Source organism: Catharus ustulatus, chromosome 22 (genome assembly GCF_009819885.2).
Source record: "Catharus ustulatus isolate bCatUst1 chromosome 22, bCatUst1.pri.v2, whole genome shotgun sequence".
Lineage (NCBI taxonomy): Eukaryota > Metazoa > Chordata > Aves > Passeriformes > Turdidae > Catharus > Catharus ustulatus.
Window position 1 is genome coordinate 2,330,420 of NC_046242.1, and position 17,962 is coordinate 2,348,381.

Consider the following 17,962-nt stretch of genomic DNA (forward strand, 5'->3'; position numbering starts at 1 on the left):
TCCCAGTGATTTCCCATGTCTCCAAATCCAGTCTTGGGAGGTTTCACTGGAATTTCTTCCAGGTCATACATTATTTAAGGGAGAGGGGGTGTGAATGCTGATACCATGAATATTTCTGATGTGAATTCAGGTTCATTGCTGTTTGTAGAAAAATTCTAAAGGGAGCACAAGACAACTCTGACTTTCTGCCATTTGATAACAAACTTGATCAGCTGCATTTTCTTATTATCAACTGTGGTGTGGGGAGATTCCTTTTCTTTTTCTTCTTATTAAACCAAGGCACTTTTTTAAGAAATATTTTATTTTTGATACAGACACAGCCGGTGAAGTAGCAGTAAAAAACATCACCACAAAGAGGCACATGGCTTTGAAATGTTTTGGTATGTAACATAACTGTATTGTTATCAGGTCTTAACTTTTGCACAAAGAGTATTTTCCCTTGTTCTAAAAGCAAACCCTCTCTCAGCTCTCCAAGGGCCACGTACCTAACGTGCTCATAGGGGGACAAACCAAAAAATATCAAAGTGTCTCAAGTCATTTCACAAATAACATTGTTCTGTAGCTCTCCTTAAATGAACAAGAGTTTCTTTGATTTTTTTTTTTAAGTCAAATTTAGGATTCTGCTGTTCAGAGCAGAGAGGTCACAAGGCCCTAATGTATTTAGCATTGACTGCCCTCTCTTGTAGTGCGTCTATTAGTCAGTAATTTGATTTGTACCTATTCATTTGCAGTCCCTGCAGGAGCTCTGAGCTGGCCCCAAGTATAATTGGTGCTGTCTCTATTTTTACATCATTAGATTAGCCCCGACTCCTGGCCACTTGTTGTCTGCGCTTGTCTGTCCATTTATACAACCTAATGTAACACAAAATTCATTACTGATCACATTACTTTCAACTCTGAAGCCAGCTTTGTGATAAACATTTTGTTAACCCTTCCCTGCCAGCACACAGACCTGGGGGATAAATGCACTTTCCCCTCTGCAGGAAAAATCAATATCATAATAAAACAAAGTGCAATCACATTCCTGGATTTGTCATTCCTCCCAGAGAAAGAAATGGGGAGGAACATATAGGAGATGACTAAATGGTGTCTGCATCCAGGCATCTCACTCTGCTCGATATGAAATGAGCTCAGCACTGTCCTTTCCACTGGAATATAAAGAAGTGACACGAGATAGGGCCAGCACTCAATTTAAAACTTAATTTCTTACTCATTGTTCTGCAAGTGTTTTAGCTCTTCTGGTCAGGCTGTAATCAGGTTATGACATTATTGGAACTGGACATTTTTCTTCCAGTGCTTTGTCTCAAAAGCAGTGAACACAGTTCCCTTTTTCCTTGGAGATTTGCTGCTGTGTTGGGGTTTTTTTGTTGTTGTTGTTTGCTTGGGGTTGTGATTTTTTCTCCTAAGGATTAAGCAAATTAACTGCAACACTCCAGAATTTCACAGGAAAATTCAAAGCTCTGTCCTGTCTAGCTTGACTTTGCTCACATTTGTTTGTCTGCTGAGTCCCTCCTAAAGCATGAAGCTGTTTGCATCCCTCAGGCTTCTGCTGTTGATTCCAGGGGGAACAAGAGGAGAGCCATGGTAGGTATTCCAGCCAGGGCTGAGCATCCTCCCAGCTCTGCTTGCAGCATCCTGCCCAGGAGGTCATTCCTGCCACCCAAATATATTTTGGTGCACGCAAAAGCTGTTGGGTTTTTTAACAAGTTTTCTAAATTCATTTTCTGTTTGCACAGCTTGGCTTGGAAATCTGTTATTTTGGGTTTTCTAAATATTTAGAAGTATTTCTCAGTGTTTATTAAATCTTCCCTTTAAAAATCTGAGACCTGAAGCCTGCCCCACACTGAGCAGTCCCACACTGGGAAGGGGGCAGGAGACAACAGGATTTTTCCATCTGTAATTCCTATAATTACCTTGTCATTCCTTTTAGGAGTCTTTCTATGGTGTTTTTGTGTAGGATATGACTTATGGCAAGCATATCTCTCTCAGTAAGTATAAGAGCCCTCATGTCCCAGCATTTGAACCAGGACTGGTATTTTTACAGCTGTTTTGTGAGCCAAAACCTCTTGCAGCTGCTGAGGTGGTGGCAGAATAAAGACAAGACAGTTCCTGTCCCTCCTCCCAAGCCCAGCAGCCCCAGAGAGCCATTGAGTATTTGCTGATTTTTGGGATGTGCAGCACAGGCCATCACAAAGCTCTCATAAACTATGCATTGCCCTCTCCAGGGGAGCTGGGAGAGCAGGCTGTGGAATGGAAACCCATTTGTGCAATAAATTGTTAAGCAGTCGAACTGTTAAATGAACACTTATTAGAGGGGCAGGATGAAGTATGAGTCACCAAACAGCAAAATACACATTAACCCAGCAAACCCTCTGCAGTAAATGGAAAGTCAGGAGCCAAGGCAATGCAAATGCTCCAGTGTGAGCCAACCCTCTGGCCCTGCAGCTCCCAGCCCTCTCAGCCCCTTTTCCACCACAGGATCTGCTCCTGGTGCTTTGGCACAGCTCCTTTGGGGAGCCCCAAAGTGCCACCTCTGCCAGCTCCAGGTGCTTCTCCCTCTGGATGCTGCATCATTCCCTGTCCCTGGGTTGTGGCCTGGAGCTGTGCCCTCACCTCCCATCACCCCTGCACCTTTCTCTAGCAGAATATCACACAGACAGTGACCTGATTTTCCCAATAATCCTGCCTTGCTCTCCGTGGTGGAGTCTGAGAGCATCAGGACTTGCTGGACAGTTGGTGTTGGAGGTTTGATGTTCACAGTGTGCCTCAGGGGACGTGGGCAGGCAGAAAGGGAGGCCCAGGGGAAATGAGAAACAAACCCAAAGGGATTTTGGCTGGGGGAGGGTCTGAGTGATCAGTGGAGGCTCCCTGGAGCATCCCCATGGGATCAGCTCTGGTGGCTGCCCCTGGAGGAAGGAGGGTTGTGGCCAGGTCCCTGGCAATGCTGGGAACACTTAGTCCTCCTTGGAATATATATCCTAATTTGTGGTATGAAAAGATTAGCTTTCCTTCCATTCCTAGCCTGCTGTCTCCCCACCATGGATAATGTATAAAACAGTAGACTTTTATTCATTAACATTTATGGGAAAATGTTAATATTAAACTGTAAGTGAAAAGCCCCATCTTATTGAATTCTTCTGCTGTGTTATTGGGAGCCTAATTTCATTTTGCATTTAAATAAAAACCAGATGACGTTCAGGACGGTCAGGCAAGCATTCTGTAAGTGAGAATTTATCTTGCGATCTGGGTAAACAATGTCTCATCATTTAACAGTTATTATAAATAATGGGGTTTTAAGCACTTTGCTGGGAGTTCATATTGGCTCCACACAGCTTGCACTAAGGGAGAGAGAATTTCAGTGACATCTTCCAGGCATCCGGTGAGGAGGAATCATATCCTGAGCTCCCTTCTCAAGCTGCAGTTGTCATCCTCCTCTGCTTATTATTGCTCAATATTGTGTGCACCATCCACTGACCAAAAAAAAAAAAAAATGAAAAGGAAGGGAAATGACAAATTGGTTGGAAGCATTTTGAAAATGGAGAAACCCTGTTTGAAGCTTCCCCATAAACGGGGAGTGTGTTCAGCCCCCTGCAGATGTTCATGCAGGTAGCTGAGCCTCCAAAAGGGAGATTAAAAATGGGGCTGTGTGAAAACTGTGCATTCACAGGGAGTGAGAAAGATGCTGAGGCAAAACATAAGTACAAGAAGTTCATAAAGCAGCTGCTTTTTTCTGTGTTGGTGCTGGTGCCCTCTGAAATGACATCACTGGTGGCTTTGTGCTTGGGAACACGTGAGGTAGGTTAGAAAAACAGTAAAAATTGTAAAACAGTAAATGGCTTTTCCCTCACTCCTGTTGCTCCTATTCTGCTGTTCAGTGATGTCCTTCCATTGAGGGGGCAGCACTTTGGTGCTCTCTGGCTTTGCTTTGTGTTCCTCAGAGCCCTCCAAGGCATTTCCCACCACAGGCAGGAGCAGCTTCCCTTCCATCTGTCCTGCATCCTGGGCAGGGGGGAATTCGTTTTCCATGCAGACAGGGGGGGAATTTTAGGAGCAATTCTCTGCTGTTGTGGAAATATCCTGAATTTGAGAGTTCCTGATGCTGGCTGGTGGCATGTCACCTCCCTGAGTCCACCTCAGGACACAAACTGCCTACTGCCTTTTTCTATGTGACACATTTTCCGAAAAACCCCAAACACCAAAAAACTAAAACACCATTCTATTTATTTATTTACATATTCATTCATTTATTTATATATTTTGGATATTTATTTGTTGTTCCCTTGGTTAGGGACTCTCTCAGTAACTGCCCAACACATGAACTCTGTGTTTACACCAAAACTTGATGGTGTTGTGAAAGACAAAGGGTCAGTATCACTTCCCTGACTCTTTCCAAAGATGTTTTTCTGGGAAGGAGCTGCCCTGCTGCCTCTGCCCCAGCTCAGTGGGATCCAGGAGCAAGTGGGATGGGGATGGAGAGCCCTGCTTGGGATGAGTGGCTTGGAGATGGTGGCATTTTCCTAAAAAGATTCCAATGCCCTGTGTTGAGAAGGATGCTTGGTTGCTGTGCTGGAATTCTCCTCAGGCACAGCACAGCATTCCCATGGATGGCATCTCCCATCCATTCCCACGTGCCACAGCTACTCCTGGGTGTTCCTACCTGGTTGGGTGGAAATGACATTTGGAAACATAAATCAAGAGACAAATTGACCTTGCAGCCTTCTTCCCTCATCTGCAGCCATGGAGGCAGCAGTGGGAGGTGAATTGTGCAGGGACAGATCCCTGATGGAAAATTTGGGGGGACTTTTTGTCCTCTACTCAGGGCTACTTTTATTCACACCCTCTGGAAAAAAAATCTTTTGATGATATCATGCCAGGGCTGTGTTGTCTCTTTGGTTTATCTTCTGGAAATGTGGCTGCTCACCCACCAAAATGTGAGTAAAAGGTCTGCAGAAAAGCACAACACAAGGAGCAGGTAGTTATGTGCACTTCACTGCCAGGTGCCTAAATACAAGGCAGAATCTTGATTTAAATTGCCTTTTCTGGGGGATGTGACCAGAGGAATGCCTTGGTTTGCCATTAGGTTTTTCAGATTTCACACAGAGTTACCTTCCACCAGCTCCTCCACCAGCTGCAGCTCATCCACATGTTTGTAAGAGTGCAGCTACAAAGACAGAGTGTAATAGAATCAATGCTTGGAACAATTTTTAAAATATGACTTTCAAAAAAGCAAAAACGTTGAATTTACTATTTCCAGCTGCCTCCTGGTTTCAGGAGCACAAATGTGAATTGCTGTGTTCAACAGCCCCGTTAACAAAGGGACAAATTAAGCTTTGAATGTCATTTTTATCAAGGCTCTTTCATATTTATGTCTAACATCAGAATTTGGAGCCATATAAATAAGAGAGTGTATTAAGAGCCTCAAGCAGCCCTGCAGGAGAGTGAAGCCACGAGACTGGGCTGTTGTTTTTCCAGGTTGGGTTAATACTCAGTCAAGGTAGAGCTGTGATTTAAGGGAATGACTGCAAGCTCTGAGTGCTTTGTAAAATTAGGGCTGTGTTTACAAAGCTGGTCTGCTTGAAGCAGCCACATCAACATAATATTTCAAAAAATTGAGTGAATAGACTAAATAAATTGCATTTGAAACGAGGATGATTTGGACGGGTTTGGAGCTCCTGACACTGAACTAATGCCAGGGAAGTGGGAGGAGGAGACTGGTCCTGATCCCCACCTGAGCTCTCCCAGCTCAGAACCTTGAACTGTTTAGATGAGCAGACAGGACTGAGGCTGTGGTGACATCATTTCGTGAGCTTCAACAAAACTCTCCTGATTTGGACCAGCTGAGCATCTGCTGCCCCCCCCAAACTTTTTAACTTTTCCTTTGAATCAAACCCAAATTCCAGTCTGGTCTAGCTTCCTCCTCTGCATCAATCTGCACCAGGGGAGCAGCCCAGAGCCTCTCACTGGCCCAAAAGGGCCACTTTGTGTCAGAAGTACTAGAAGCTGTGCCAGAATGTCTTTGCTTTGTAATCTTATACTTTCAAAATGAGCTGTGTGTCAGGAGCACAGGGAGCACATGTGTGAGATGCACAGAGGCTCATGGAGCACTGCAGCATCCCAGGGCTCTCCTCCTACCTGAGAGGCCTTGAGGAGGCCAAATGCTGAGGTGGCATCACAGAGAGGATGGGATTGGGTCTTAGATGGAAAAGGAGCTGAAATGTGTGAAGTGCTCAATGCAGAGTGTCAGCATCAGTGCCCAGACCCTGAGGTCATCACCAGGTTTGAGGGTTTGACCTTCAGGCAGTTTTCCTTACCCAGCTGTTTTGCTGGAGCTGTTTGGCTGAGCACAAGGAGGAAGAGGAGGAGAAAGAGAAGGAGGAAGAGGAGGAGGGACCCCCAGCACTCTCTGAGGGCTCCTGGCCATGCCTGTCCTTGCTGCAGCCACCTCTGGGACACGACCTGTGGCTCCAGCCCTGGAGGGCAGGGAGATGCTCAGATCCACACCTGCCCTGGACAGAAGATGTTCCAGGAATAGGAGCATTGCCTCCAGCATTTCTGAGCAATACCCCCCGAGTTCAGTGGGTGCAGGACGTGGTAGGTGTCACAAACATGCATTTTACTTTGAATTTGTAATTTCCTTCGTGGAGTAAAGGCTGACAGAGGGGTCAGTGTTGAGCAATCCAAGGCACTCCCATAACCCTGGGAATGAGAGACCAAACCCAGGAATTTTAATGCAGTGTTTTCTCTGCAAATGCTTTTGGTCTGATATACACAGATGTGCTGCTTGCGTAACCAAAGATGCAAGATAGTTCTGCCTAAATGCATTTAAAAACTTGTCTACACACACTGGCTGGGACAGGAAATCATGTATTCCACATAGGATATCTTACAGGAATTTGGAGTAGCAGCCTAGTGAAACTTTTGGGATGGGGTAAGAGAGAATTCCATTAAACCCAAGCAACCATTGCTGCATATTCATTCAAAAAACTCATCTGTAAACCTTGCACAAGGAGTTGTAGGCTTGCAGGATGTGATGGGCTACAGAAATGATTTTCTATTTGACTGCCATGGCTTTTGAGATTTCACATGCTGGCTAAAATCGGCAACTCATCCTTCTGAAGAGCCATTTATGTAGGAAAACATCCTAAACCTCTTCACAAAAATACACAGCTCTAGGAAACTTGAGATTATTTTTTAAAAGCACTGGAAGTCATTGTAAAAGTGCCTATCTTGAAGAATATTCTGCCTCTAAATGCCAGTCCTTTATCTGGTGCACTTTTAACCTTCCATAAAATGCTCAGAGTCAGGTCTGGCGAGATGCCAGAGTCTTGGGTCTCCTGCTCCATGGGCTCGAGTCACATGGAGCTTTCTGGGTGCTCTTTTTAAAGGAGTAAACAACCTGTTCAGAAGTTCATGCAGGAAAAAAGTTTTACCTTTATCTCACCGCTCTCTTTGTGCCTGAAGCAGCCCCAGACATTTCTGTAAGCTCAGGTGTCCTCCCTGTTCTGCAAGTGTGAAGTTGTTTGGCATCCCTGCAGTGAAATCAGGCACTAGAAATGAGATTTGGGGTCTCTGAGGGACTCTGATGTTCAGAAGGCTCTGTCTGCATTCCCCTGGTTCTCTCCTTGCTCCTGTACCTCCCCATCTCCTTGCAGGGTCCTGTTCCAGGTGCCAGGTTTCATCTCCGAGTGCATGGCATGAGCAACTCTGTGTGGATTCAGCATTGGAGTTATTATAAGGTAGTTTGACAGTAACTAATATTTTACATAGGCCACTGAGTCCTGATTTCACAGAAGTTGCTCTGGCAGTGTTTCCCAGTCTTCTTCACTTGCAAATTTAATGGAGGTGCTTTTGTGACGTCTCAGCATCTCTCAGGTTGTGACAGGATGAGACAGGAATTGATTTTTGATGTTAAGATGCCATTGTTTTAATTTTTTTTTTAATTTCCTCATTTGAAAAGAGTTTAAAATCTGTTTTGTGGAACTGCTGAGTTCATAAAAAAGGGAAAAAAGAAACATTTCTGGGGAGCAGATCTGCCACAGCCACCCAGGGCTGGGCAGGAAGTTGGTCCCTCTGTGCTGAGCATGGACAGGCACAGAGATCAGCTTTAATTGACTTTTAAACACTATCATAATAAGCTGAAATTGTAATCATAGCAATAAGTAAAGCTGAGAGCTGACTTTTTGCCTGTGCTCCCTCTGAAAGGAGCAACACACCCCGAAATTTCAGCCATCTCAGATCAAAAACAACTTGGAAAATTAAGATTTTTAATGAGGACTCAGTGCTTCCATTTCACTGCAGTTTAATCCTAACGATTTTTGTTCATCCAAATACCCAAAAGCACAGGTTCCCCCGGGGGTGCAGTGCCCCCCTGTGCCCTCCTGCCAGCAGATCCCTGGAGCCCCTCGCTCCCAGCAGCAGCCAAGGCTACTGGAGATGGATTATAATTAGAGCTCCCTCATTAGCATAATTGCATTTCATAAAATACAGAAAAAATGGGGGAAATAGTCAAGAAAAACCTCCTAGTGCAGAAGCAGCAATATCATTTCCAAGCACCCCAATATTTCCTCATCCCTTTGCAGTTCCCAAACTCACATCAGCTCTTTTGAGCTCTTCCCCACCTTGTGTGTCCCTGGGCACCAGTGGTGATGCTCAGATTTGTGTTTCCTGCAGAAATCGTGCCAGAAGCACCCAGCAGAGTTTGGGATGCTGTCTGGATCCTGAAGGATGGAGCATTTCCATGTAGCAGTGCTCCTCAGGGGGAGCACATCCCGCTCCCTTCAGCAGCAATCAGTGAAATTAAAATGTTTAACTCACCCATTCACTGGGGAGCGTTGTGTAAATTACAAACAGTTTAAGAGATCCTCAAGACTTCCATTGTGTTAATACAAATTGCCTTTTAGCGTTGCCTTTAAATAGGGCCCTTTTGAGTGAGAATCCAGATGGCAGAAGCTCCATAATTATTATTCATTACAGTTAATAAATAACACTCGGGGAAGCCCCAGTCAGTTCTGCAAGTCCCCCGTGATGGGCATTGTGTAAATGTAAGGGTGAAAAAATAGTCCTTGCCACAGAATCTGTCAGGATTCCAGTCAGACAGGAGCTGTGAAGGGCCCTCATGTGTTCCTGCCCCAGACCATGGACCAGGCTGGCATTCCCAGAGCTCTCCCTGCAGGGAATCTCCTCCAGAAGGAAAGGGAATTGTCTGTGCTTTTAAAAAGAAGCTTGAATTTTTGCCTTTTAGCTGTTTGCTCAGAAGCCCCTGTGGATGGGGAGAGGTGGTTTAGTGAGCAGCAAACCTGGAAATGCCTGTCCCTCATCCTCATCCTCATCTTCATCCTCATCCTCATCTTCATCCTCGTCCTCATCCTCATTTCGGGAAGGGGCCGAGCACGTTCCCACATTCAGCGCACGGCAGGGCCTGAAAAGTTCCCCAAAATAATTGCTGTGAATGACAGAAATGAAATCGAGGAGATTCGAGCTCTGCTGGCCATTACCCCACTTCCTGCATTCCTACTTGTTAATTGTCTAATTCCTAACGAGTCTTCGGGCCTCTGATGGACTTTCTGATGCGTGCTCACTCCGACGCTTCCTTCCCTCCCCTCCCTGGCCTCATCCCTCAGCACAGACCTTGTTCCTTTAAAAAATGCCATCCTTAAAAATCAGAAATACTCAGCCCAGCAAAAGGAAAAGGGAACTTGACATTAGTTGAGCTTGAAAGGCTTGGTGCTGTGAAAAGTGACTGACGTGTGAAAAGAGGCTACAATTAGTTCTTTCCCCGAGCACTCTCCCATTCAGTGCAGGGTCACTCCTTCAGCGAGCTGCGGCTTTGAGGGTAATGTGTTGTGACAGTTTGAGATGATGAAGAATAATTCTTGTATTCAGAGTTGCTGCCGCTTCCCCGCTGCCCTGACACATCAGGCTGCTGTCATTGTATCAGTTATCCCGGGCAGCCCCTCCGTAGGTAAGAGGAAAGGGTCAGCTCTTCCAGCAAATGATTTGGGATATTTTGAAACTGTGCTTAAAGAGGGGAAGGCAAACAGAGAGAAAGGAAAAACCATTAGAAGAAATAATAATGCACTGGAGAGGAGATTTTTGAGTGGACATAAAGGAGATACCAGGGCTTCGAGTGGACCACTAGAGGAGAGCACAGCTAAGAAAGGCAGCATAATTTATGAGTGTTCCGGGCAAAAGAGGGCTATATAGATTTTCTTCAGGCATTGAATTAATGTGCCCTATAAAATGGTTTCACATTTAGGCTTGGCAGGGCTTTGTACCTTGCTGGATTTGATGGGGTCCTTTGACAGTTCCTGGAGCTTTCTAGAATGGAAGGTGCAGCTGGACCTCGAGTTCTCCCAGTCCTGCAGACCCCAGGCTGTCCCCAGAGCAGCTCCTGCTGCTCTTCCTCCTCCTCCTCCTCTTCCTCCTCCTCCCTCCACCTTGGCAGCCAGCTCAGGGGCAGCAACGAGCAGCAAGGCACAGGACAGGCTGGCTGCAGCATGACAGGGGGAATCTGGGCACAGAGAGATGTTTCCTGCAAGATTTCCTTTCCAATTCCTCGTGGAACAGCATCCACACTGCAGGAGTGCCAAGCAGGCAGCAGCCAACATCTGCTCCCAGCTCCTCTGATGCCCCACGGCTGTCCCAGTGCTCCCTGAGCTGTGCCATGACAGGGGATGGCTGCCCTGGGGTGGGCCAGGGTCTCAGGGTGGCCACTTGCCATCCCACGCCAGCAGCCACGAGGATTTTTGCTGCTGCTGCTGCCTCCACCACGGTGGAACGTGAGTGTGCCCTAAAAATGCCACTACTCTGGGACCCTGGGTGATGCCAGCGGTGCCCATTACTGTTACTGTCAAAAGCGCAGGCAGGGCTGTTCCCAGCTCCCCTGAAGTGACTTTCTCCTCATGGCTTCAGCAGATGTTCCAGCTCCTTCGTCTTTTTTTCCCTTTTTTTTTTTTTTTTTTTTTTTTTCAGGGCAGGCAGGACTTTGTGAGTCGTTTCCTCCGGGGACATGGGCAGGTTTTAGTATTTACGTTTCCAGTATTAGCATTTATTTGTATTTGTGTTTGTTTTTCACGGGCTTCTGAAAGCCTCAGGGAGCCATTTATGGGGCCAAAATAATGCAAGTGCTGGTCTTCTCACAGTATTTCATTTCCTTGATGGTGGAAACGCTACGAGAAGAGCAGGTCTCATGTTATTTTGACCCCATAAATAGCTCCCAGAGGCCCCTTTCTTCCTTCTCCCACCCACTCCCCCCCAAATCAAATATTTAGGTTTCTGCAAAGGCTGACTTCTCAACCCTGGTTATCTTGCTTCAGCAGAAGCAAATTGCAGTTATTACAAAATAGCCAGAGAGTCTATAAGGCCGAATGGGTTTTATATGATGCACAATTTGTTGGCTACTGTACAAGTTCATTAAAGTGTATCATAAGAGGTTGTTTTACTGGTACATTTAAGGAAGTTAATACATCTCGACAGTGTATGCATGGGGGAATGCAGATACAATAACCCTCAGACTGGCTGGGGCCAAGTCCATTGCTGGCGAAACTCCACCGGAGTGAGCAGAATCACTGGAGAGCAGCCCTGGAGTGCTGCTGAGCCCTGATCCTGCTGCTCTGGGCTCTCCTGCCACCCACTCCCATCTTTCCATCAGGATTTGTGGTTTTCAGCCTGCTCCCAGCACAGTGGTGTGTGTTTTGATGCTGTGCCACAGGGCTCTGTCCCTGTGCTGTCCCATCCCAGGGTGGCTTTGGGGACCTGTCTGTCCTGATACCCCACAGCCCCACCATGCAGCTCCTGCTGCACTTGTTTGGTCTGTCCAGATCTGTGAGAAATTGTCCTCCAGTTTTCAGTGTGTAACAGGAAGGGTGTCCCCATGTCATGGAGCCATTCCCAGTCTTGTCTGTGCTTCCCATGGGAATCTCATTGATGCTCCTCTGCTGTGCCCCGCTCTGCTCCGAGGGCTGGGAGGAAGAATAACAACATCCACTGGATTTTTATCTTTATTTTTATTTTTTAAATTTATTTTTTATTAATGAAACAGAGCAATCATGACATGCTGCCTGTGGTGCTGGGGGTCAGCTGTGTGGGCAGGTAGTCCCTGGTGACCATGTCAAGGCTAATTGCCCCCCTCGTGTGACCCAGCCGTGCTCATCCCCAGCCGGGGACGAGGGCAAGAGCCCAATTTCCTGAGCACAGCAGAGCTCTCTGTGGCAGCCCAGCACTTTTACAGGGCTTCCTCGGGTATCAGAATACACTGCTCGTCTGCCTGGCTGGGTAATTAATTCCAGAGCGAGCTGGGCTGTGTGAGAGCACTTGTGTTCCTTGGGGTGGCAGCGTGGATGTGGGAGCTCCCCGTGTTTTAGCCTGACACCCCCTAACCTAGACTGGGCTGGAAAATCCCCTGCAGAGCCTCTGCCCCTCGTGTACCCTGTGTTTTGTCCCTCCCTGTCAGGAATTGTCAGGTTTTCCTGCTGGCAGCAGCGAGGGGAGCTCAGGGCAGCAGCCAGGACGGGACTCGCTCCATCCATGCCCTGTGCCCACTGCTCCACATCCCACCCTGGGCTCTGCTCCCTGCTTTTTCCCTGGCTGGCATCAGTCTCTGCAGTGCCACCCCCTGGCAGGCCCCGCAGAGGTGACAGGAGCTGCAGAAATCCTGCAGACCCCAGAAAAACCCAAATCCCCCCCAAATCCCACAGCAGGGACTGGCAGGAGCAGGGCAGGAGCCACAGGAAAACAAAACTCCTCTCTCTGTCCCTCTCCCTCGTCTTGCTGGAAATATTTTGCCTGGAAATCAATTGTGGCTGGAGCAAAAAGCAGAATCACCCCGGGATGAGCTGTGCTGGGGTTTGGGGCAGCCCAGGGATGCTGCCCAGCACCCCCAGCTCTGACGTGGGACCTTTAAGCAAAGCCAGCTGTGAGCTGAGAGAGATAAAAGCCCCAAATCAGACAGGATAAGCACAGTATTAGTGTGGGATACGCCACTCATTTCTGATTTAAATTACTGTTTTTACTTCCTGGACTCATGGGAGAGTAAGGATGTGAGGAAAATGAAGAGGTTTAGACATGGACATTCCTTCACCAAATACTGGCAGGGAGCGGTGATGAATACGGCTGAGGTCATTACCAGCGCTGCTTTCAGGGTGATCAGCTTCCTGCTGATTTGTTTTCCTTGTATCCTGGGCAGATTATCTCACTGCAGGTTACCTCCAGGATGAGGGATTAAATCCCACAGCCCTCACTGCTAGGTGTGTGCAGGGCTGCAGTGCCAGGGGATGCTGGGCTCTCTGTTTTAGGGAAAAGCTGACCCTTTTGCTGTGCCCTACACTTTATGTATAGATCTGTCCTTATCACAGAGTCAGCCAAAGGACTGCTGTGGTGTTTACAGGAGGGTAAATGTCCCAGGTGAGGCAGTGGAATGGTGGAAGTGCAGGAATATTTAGCCCAGAGCAGAGCAGACACTGCTCCTTCAGCTCCTTTCCACCCCAGACAAGTCTTCCAAAGAACCAGGGAAAGGTTGGGGTTGGGAGGGACCTTGAAGCTCATCTCATTCCACCCCTTGCCATGGGCAGGGACACCCCATTATCCCAGGCTGCTTCAAGCCCCATCCAACCTGGCCTTGAGGGTTTCCAGGGATGGGGCAGCCACAGCTTCTCTGTTCAGTGTCTCACCACCCTCACAGGGAGAGATTCCTTTACAACATCCCATCTAAACTCTCCTCCAATTTAAAGCCATTCCTCCTTGTCCTGTCCCTCTATGCCCTTATAAAAAGTTCTCCAGCTCTCCTGTAGCCCCTCCAGGTCCTGCTTCCCCCTTGGCAGCAGAAGAATTTGCCCAAAACCCCCATCCCCATCCCCATCTGGCTGCCCAGACAAAGTCATGCTCAGGGTCAGGGATCACAACTCCCCAGAATATTTCTTGTCTCCTGTCACCACTGTCACTCTGGGGGAGGATTCCTGTGCCATCCCTGGGGCTCTGCCTCATGTCCCTGCTGCATGCCACCGCTGAGTGCTGCCAGGGGGGTGCTGCACGTGGCCACCGAGTCAACTGCAGGGTTCAAGTGGCTCACAGAGAGGCCACGGCTGGAAATGATGCCCTGCACACACAAAAATCCTCCTATCTGGAGATTAGGGAGCACTGAAGGCTTTGGGAGGTCAGAGAGGGGAGATGTCTGGGCGGGTGTGACCAGGAGAGGGAGAGCCACAGCCAGGCTGCTTTTTCTTCTGCTTTGAGGCATGGCTGAGGAAAGGGGATATTTTCTGTTAGACTTGAAAAAGCTGAGTTATTTGTGTCCATTTGGGCAGGATAAAGGGCTGTGGGAAGTCCCTGGTGTTCCCAGGAATGGCAGTGGTTATGCCCTGCTGGTGCTCGCTCTGCCAATCCCCCTGCCCAGCATGGTTGGGAGGGAAGATTTTCCATCACCTGCAGCCATCCCCTTCATGCCCTGCTCAGTTCAGCCATGAGATCCCCACTGTGGAATCCTGCCATGTCCTGAGTCAGCAGCCTCAGCCCCAGGGAAGGGCAGCAGGTGATGTCTCCATCTCTGAGAGAAGCAGAACCAGGAGCTGCCTCCATTCCTCGGGAGCGATTCCCAAACCAGCCCAGAAAAGGACGAACGTTAGAGCACTGCAACAGCAGAGGGATTTGTCAGTAAAGCACCTGTCTGAGCACAGTGGGGGTTTGTCCTAAACTCTAACCAGAGCTGCTCTCTCTCCCTTGCAGAGCTTCAGCGAGAGGGAAGCATAGAGACGCTCAGTAACAGCTCGGGCTCCACCAGCGGCAGCATCCCCCGAAACTTCGACGGCTACAGGTCCCCCCTCCCCACCAACGAGAACCAGCCCCTGAGCCTGTTCCCCACGGGATTCCCCTGAGCCAGCCACCCTGCAGGGACACATCCACACGGGGGAACCAGCCTGTCCCCAGCCAGCCCCGCCGTGTCTGTCACCCGCCAGCTCCCGGCGGTGCGGGGTTCTCGTTACCCTGATGAACATTGACAACTCTGAAACCTTCCTGAAATCTCCACTCTGTGTTCCTGTGCAATACAAAGAGGCTCCATCTTCAGTCCTGATAGCTCTGCAGCTTCTTTTCTCGCTGTCTTCAGGAAGAGGTTGGGTGAGGAGAAATATTCCTAAGCCATCTTGGGTCAAGCACATGGTTTCACAACTGCTCTCTGCTTTTTTCGTGCTGAGAGATGAATCTGCTGAACTCAGAGGAGCTCTCGCCGTTGGTGAAAGTGCCGAGCATCAATGGATGAACTGGAGAGACTGGAAACTGGAGGACTTTCTGTGGACAGGGTTGATGATGTTTTTCCTTCCTTTTTCCTTGCTGCCCTTCTTCCCCTCTGATACTCATCGATGCCAGGAGTATTACAAATGGAAATGTTTCTTTTTGTTCTTTGGAAGAATTCTCTCTCTCTCGCTCCGGTTTTCTTCTAGTCATGTATTTTAGAAATGTAAACTTAATTGACTAATTGCAGTCATGGATTTCTCATATTTCGTTATAAAAGTTGCTCATTGGAACTCAGATATCTGTCCAGAAATGCATGTGTCATTGAATAAATCTAAGTTAAACAAGAAACTGCGTAAATGGCAATGTTCACGGAGTGTTACTGGGCTGACTGTGGGCTTTGTGTATCTCCCTGGACCAGACTCTGTGTGTATTTACTGACTTGAGGGCTTTAATTAAAGCCATCAGTGGCTGTTATGTCTAGCATGGTTTTGCCTCCCCATTTCCTTGTCCTCGTGTGCACAGACAAGATTTTTTAAAAACAGGATATTTAGGTGGTGTGCCTTGCACACACTTGGCCCCTCTGAAAACCAACACCCAGCTCCTTGCTTTACTCCTTCATCCCTCTGATTTCAGTGGGACAAGGACCAGGTGCTGGGGGCAGAGGCACCCATTTCCATCCATTCTGTTGTGGGATTGTGGATCAGAGGTTTTTCAGGACAGCCTGAACCTCTGCACCCTCCTGAACGTGCACAGTCAGAGCTAGCACTGCAAAACCCTGCTGATAAAACAGTCCTGGGCTCACACATCATAACCACACACATTCCTACATCTCAGCCAACTTGTGTCTAGAAGCAGAGTGAGATGGGACTGTCAGCTTATGAAATTTCCTTCCCACTACTTGTTTTTAATAGAAGCCATTTGAGTCATGGCAGGGAGAGGAAACTATCTAAAGCCACAAATCTTACAGCTCCAGCCAGCCACACCAAGGGATGCAGAACCAACCACCCTCTTCCTACTCCATCCCCAAACTCCCAGTTCAGTCTTGGGCTTGGTTTGAGTTGGTTTGTTTTTTTTTTTTTTTTTTGCTTTTAACTTTAACACAGCCACTCAGAAGGTTTTGTTTTCTTCAGGCTTGGAAACCGCTAATAAAAAGCGAGAGTTTACAGCAATAATTTCAGTTTCTTGCTTGGTTTTCAGTGAGCCTCTTCTCAAGCAAGAAAATAACTTCCTTGGGATGAAATCAGAGGAGAGTTTTGCCTCTAAGTAAGTACTTGCAGCTCTGGCCTGCTGGCTATATCTGCTGTAATGTTATGTTCCTTTTTGTCTGTAAAATAAAGGCTTGAAGTACAGGGTTGAGGGCAGGACTGGCACCGTGGACAAATGGGACCGCAGGGTCAAGTCAGTCCACACCAGTCAGGGTTTTTAACACAGTTCAAGCCAAGGTCAGCTCCAAAAGTTCAAACAAAATCCAGATTAACACATACAGGAGGGATTGTGTTGTCACCGTGATGCTTGTTTCCTTTCAGGCTTTCCAAGGAGCGGAGCAAGGGACAAAGTTCTCGTGGAGGAAGGAAGGAGCTCCTCTCCCTCTGCCTGGGACAGCCTGCCTGCTTCTGGCTGAGCACACAAAGTAGGATAGCACATAACACAGAGTGGTGTCATTGCAAATGTATTTGTTGTTGGCAGGCATTAAATCACTTTTTATAAGTGCTGCAATATGGCCATGTGGAAATTCCCAGTCTGCAAGAAGCTCCTTTGAATCAAGATGTTTTGTTTAAAGTGGGGGGGGAAGAGATTCAAAAAAACCCTACAAACTGGGGCTGTACCAAAATATTTTCAGTCTGGTTCATTGAAAAGAATGTCCTAAATTCCCTGCTGTTGATAGCCCTGTAGCCAAACTGTTAAGAAAGCCTTGAGCCTAAAAAAAAAAAAAATAAGCATTGCCATGAGGTGGCTAATTTAACTTTAATTTGATACTTTCACAGATGACCCAGCAGAATTACCACTGAGTTCCAGCTCTTCTGTGAGCCAGAGAAAACTGAGTGTGTTGCAGTGCTGACTGTATAGGATCTGATTCATTGATAGCTCCATGGGGTCTGAATTACCACTAGCTCTAAGGTCTGTAGGGTCTGAATTAATGATAAATTTTATAGGATTTGGTTCAATAATAACTCTATATTCATCAGTAACTTTGTTTGATGCAGCACATCCCTGCCCTGTGTCCTTCACCCACACTCCTGCTCCCACCCAGGGCCCCAAAAGCTCCCCATTACAACTGGGGCCAGATGTTCTCATGCCACACCGCCCTTCCTCCTCCTCAACCTCAGCAGCCCTATGAGAACTCATTTTCAGGCACCAGGAGAGAATATTTCTGTTCCTTGATAAGCTCTCTTAAGGGAGGTTCACCCCTGACTTTAACACAACCAGGTTTTCTGTTCAGGAACTTGATCCAAACCCCTCTTAAAAAACAACCAGAGGCTCGTGGTCTTCGCAGGATTTCGGGCAATGCCGCTGTGGAAATTCTCCAGGTGAGCTTCTGACACGCCAGGTTCTCAAACACAGCAGCTGGCAGCCCAGCAAGAATGTTGTGCCATGATATAAACCAAAGGGCCCAAGAGACACCGGGACTTGCAGGTTTTTAAACTGTTTCCAGTAGTCGTAAGCAGAGGGCTCCTGCTGAGTTCAAAAGGCAAAACGTCTCATTTAAAGCAGGGCGGACTGTATATCACTCTGGGCA

At 47.5% G+C, this 17,962-nt stretch overlaps 1 protein-coding gene across 9 annotated transcripts in view; it reads left to right on the forward strand.

Moving 5' to 3' along the window:
* The window catches only part of BCAS3 (BCAS3 microtubule associated cell migration factor), a 295,160-nt gene extending 279,587 nt beyond the window's left edge, over positions 1 to 15,573 (forward strand). For 3 of the 9 annotated variants that reach the window (XM_033078232.2, XM_033078237.2, XM_033078233.2), the window contains one exon: positions 14,719 to 15,573. In XM_033078232.2, coding sequence (XP_032934123.1) covers positions 14,719 to 14,867 — 149 coding nt within the window. In that variant the 3' untranslated portion in view covers positions 14,868 to 15,573. Of the gene's footprint in view, positions 1 to 314; positions 381 to 14,718 lie in introns of all 9 variants that reach the window. The other 6 variants (XR_004419938.1, XM_033078235.1, XM_033078230.2 and 3 more) reach the window with 3 other exon arrangements.
* Positions 15,574 to 17,962: the final 2,389 nt, after the last annotated feature.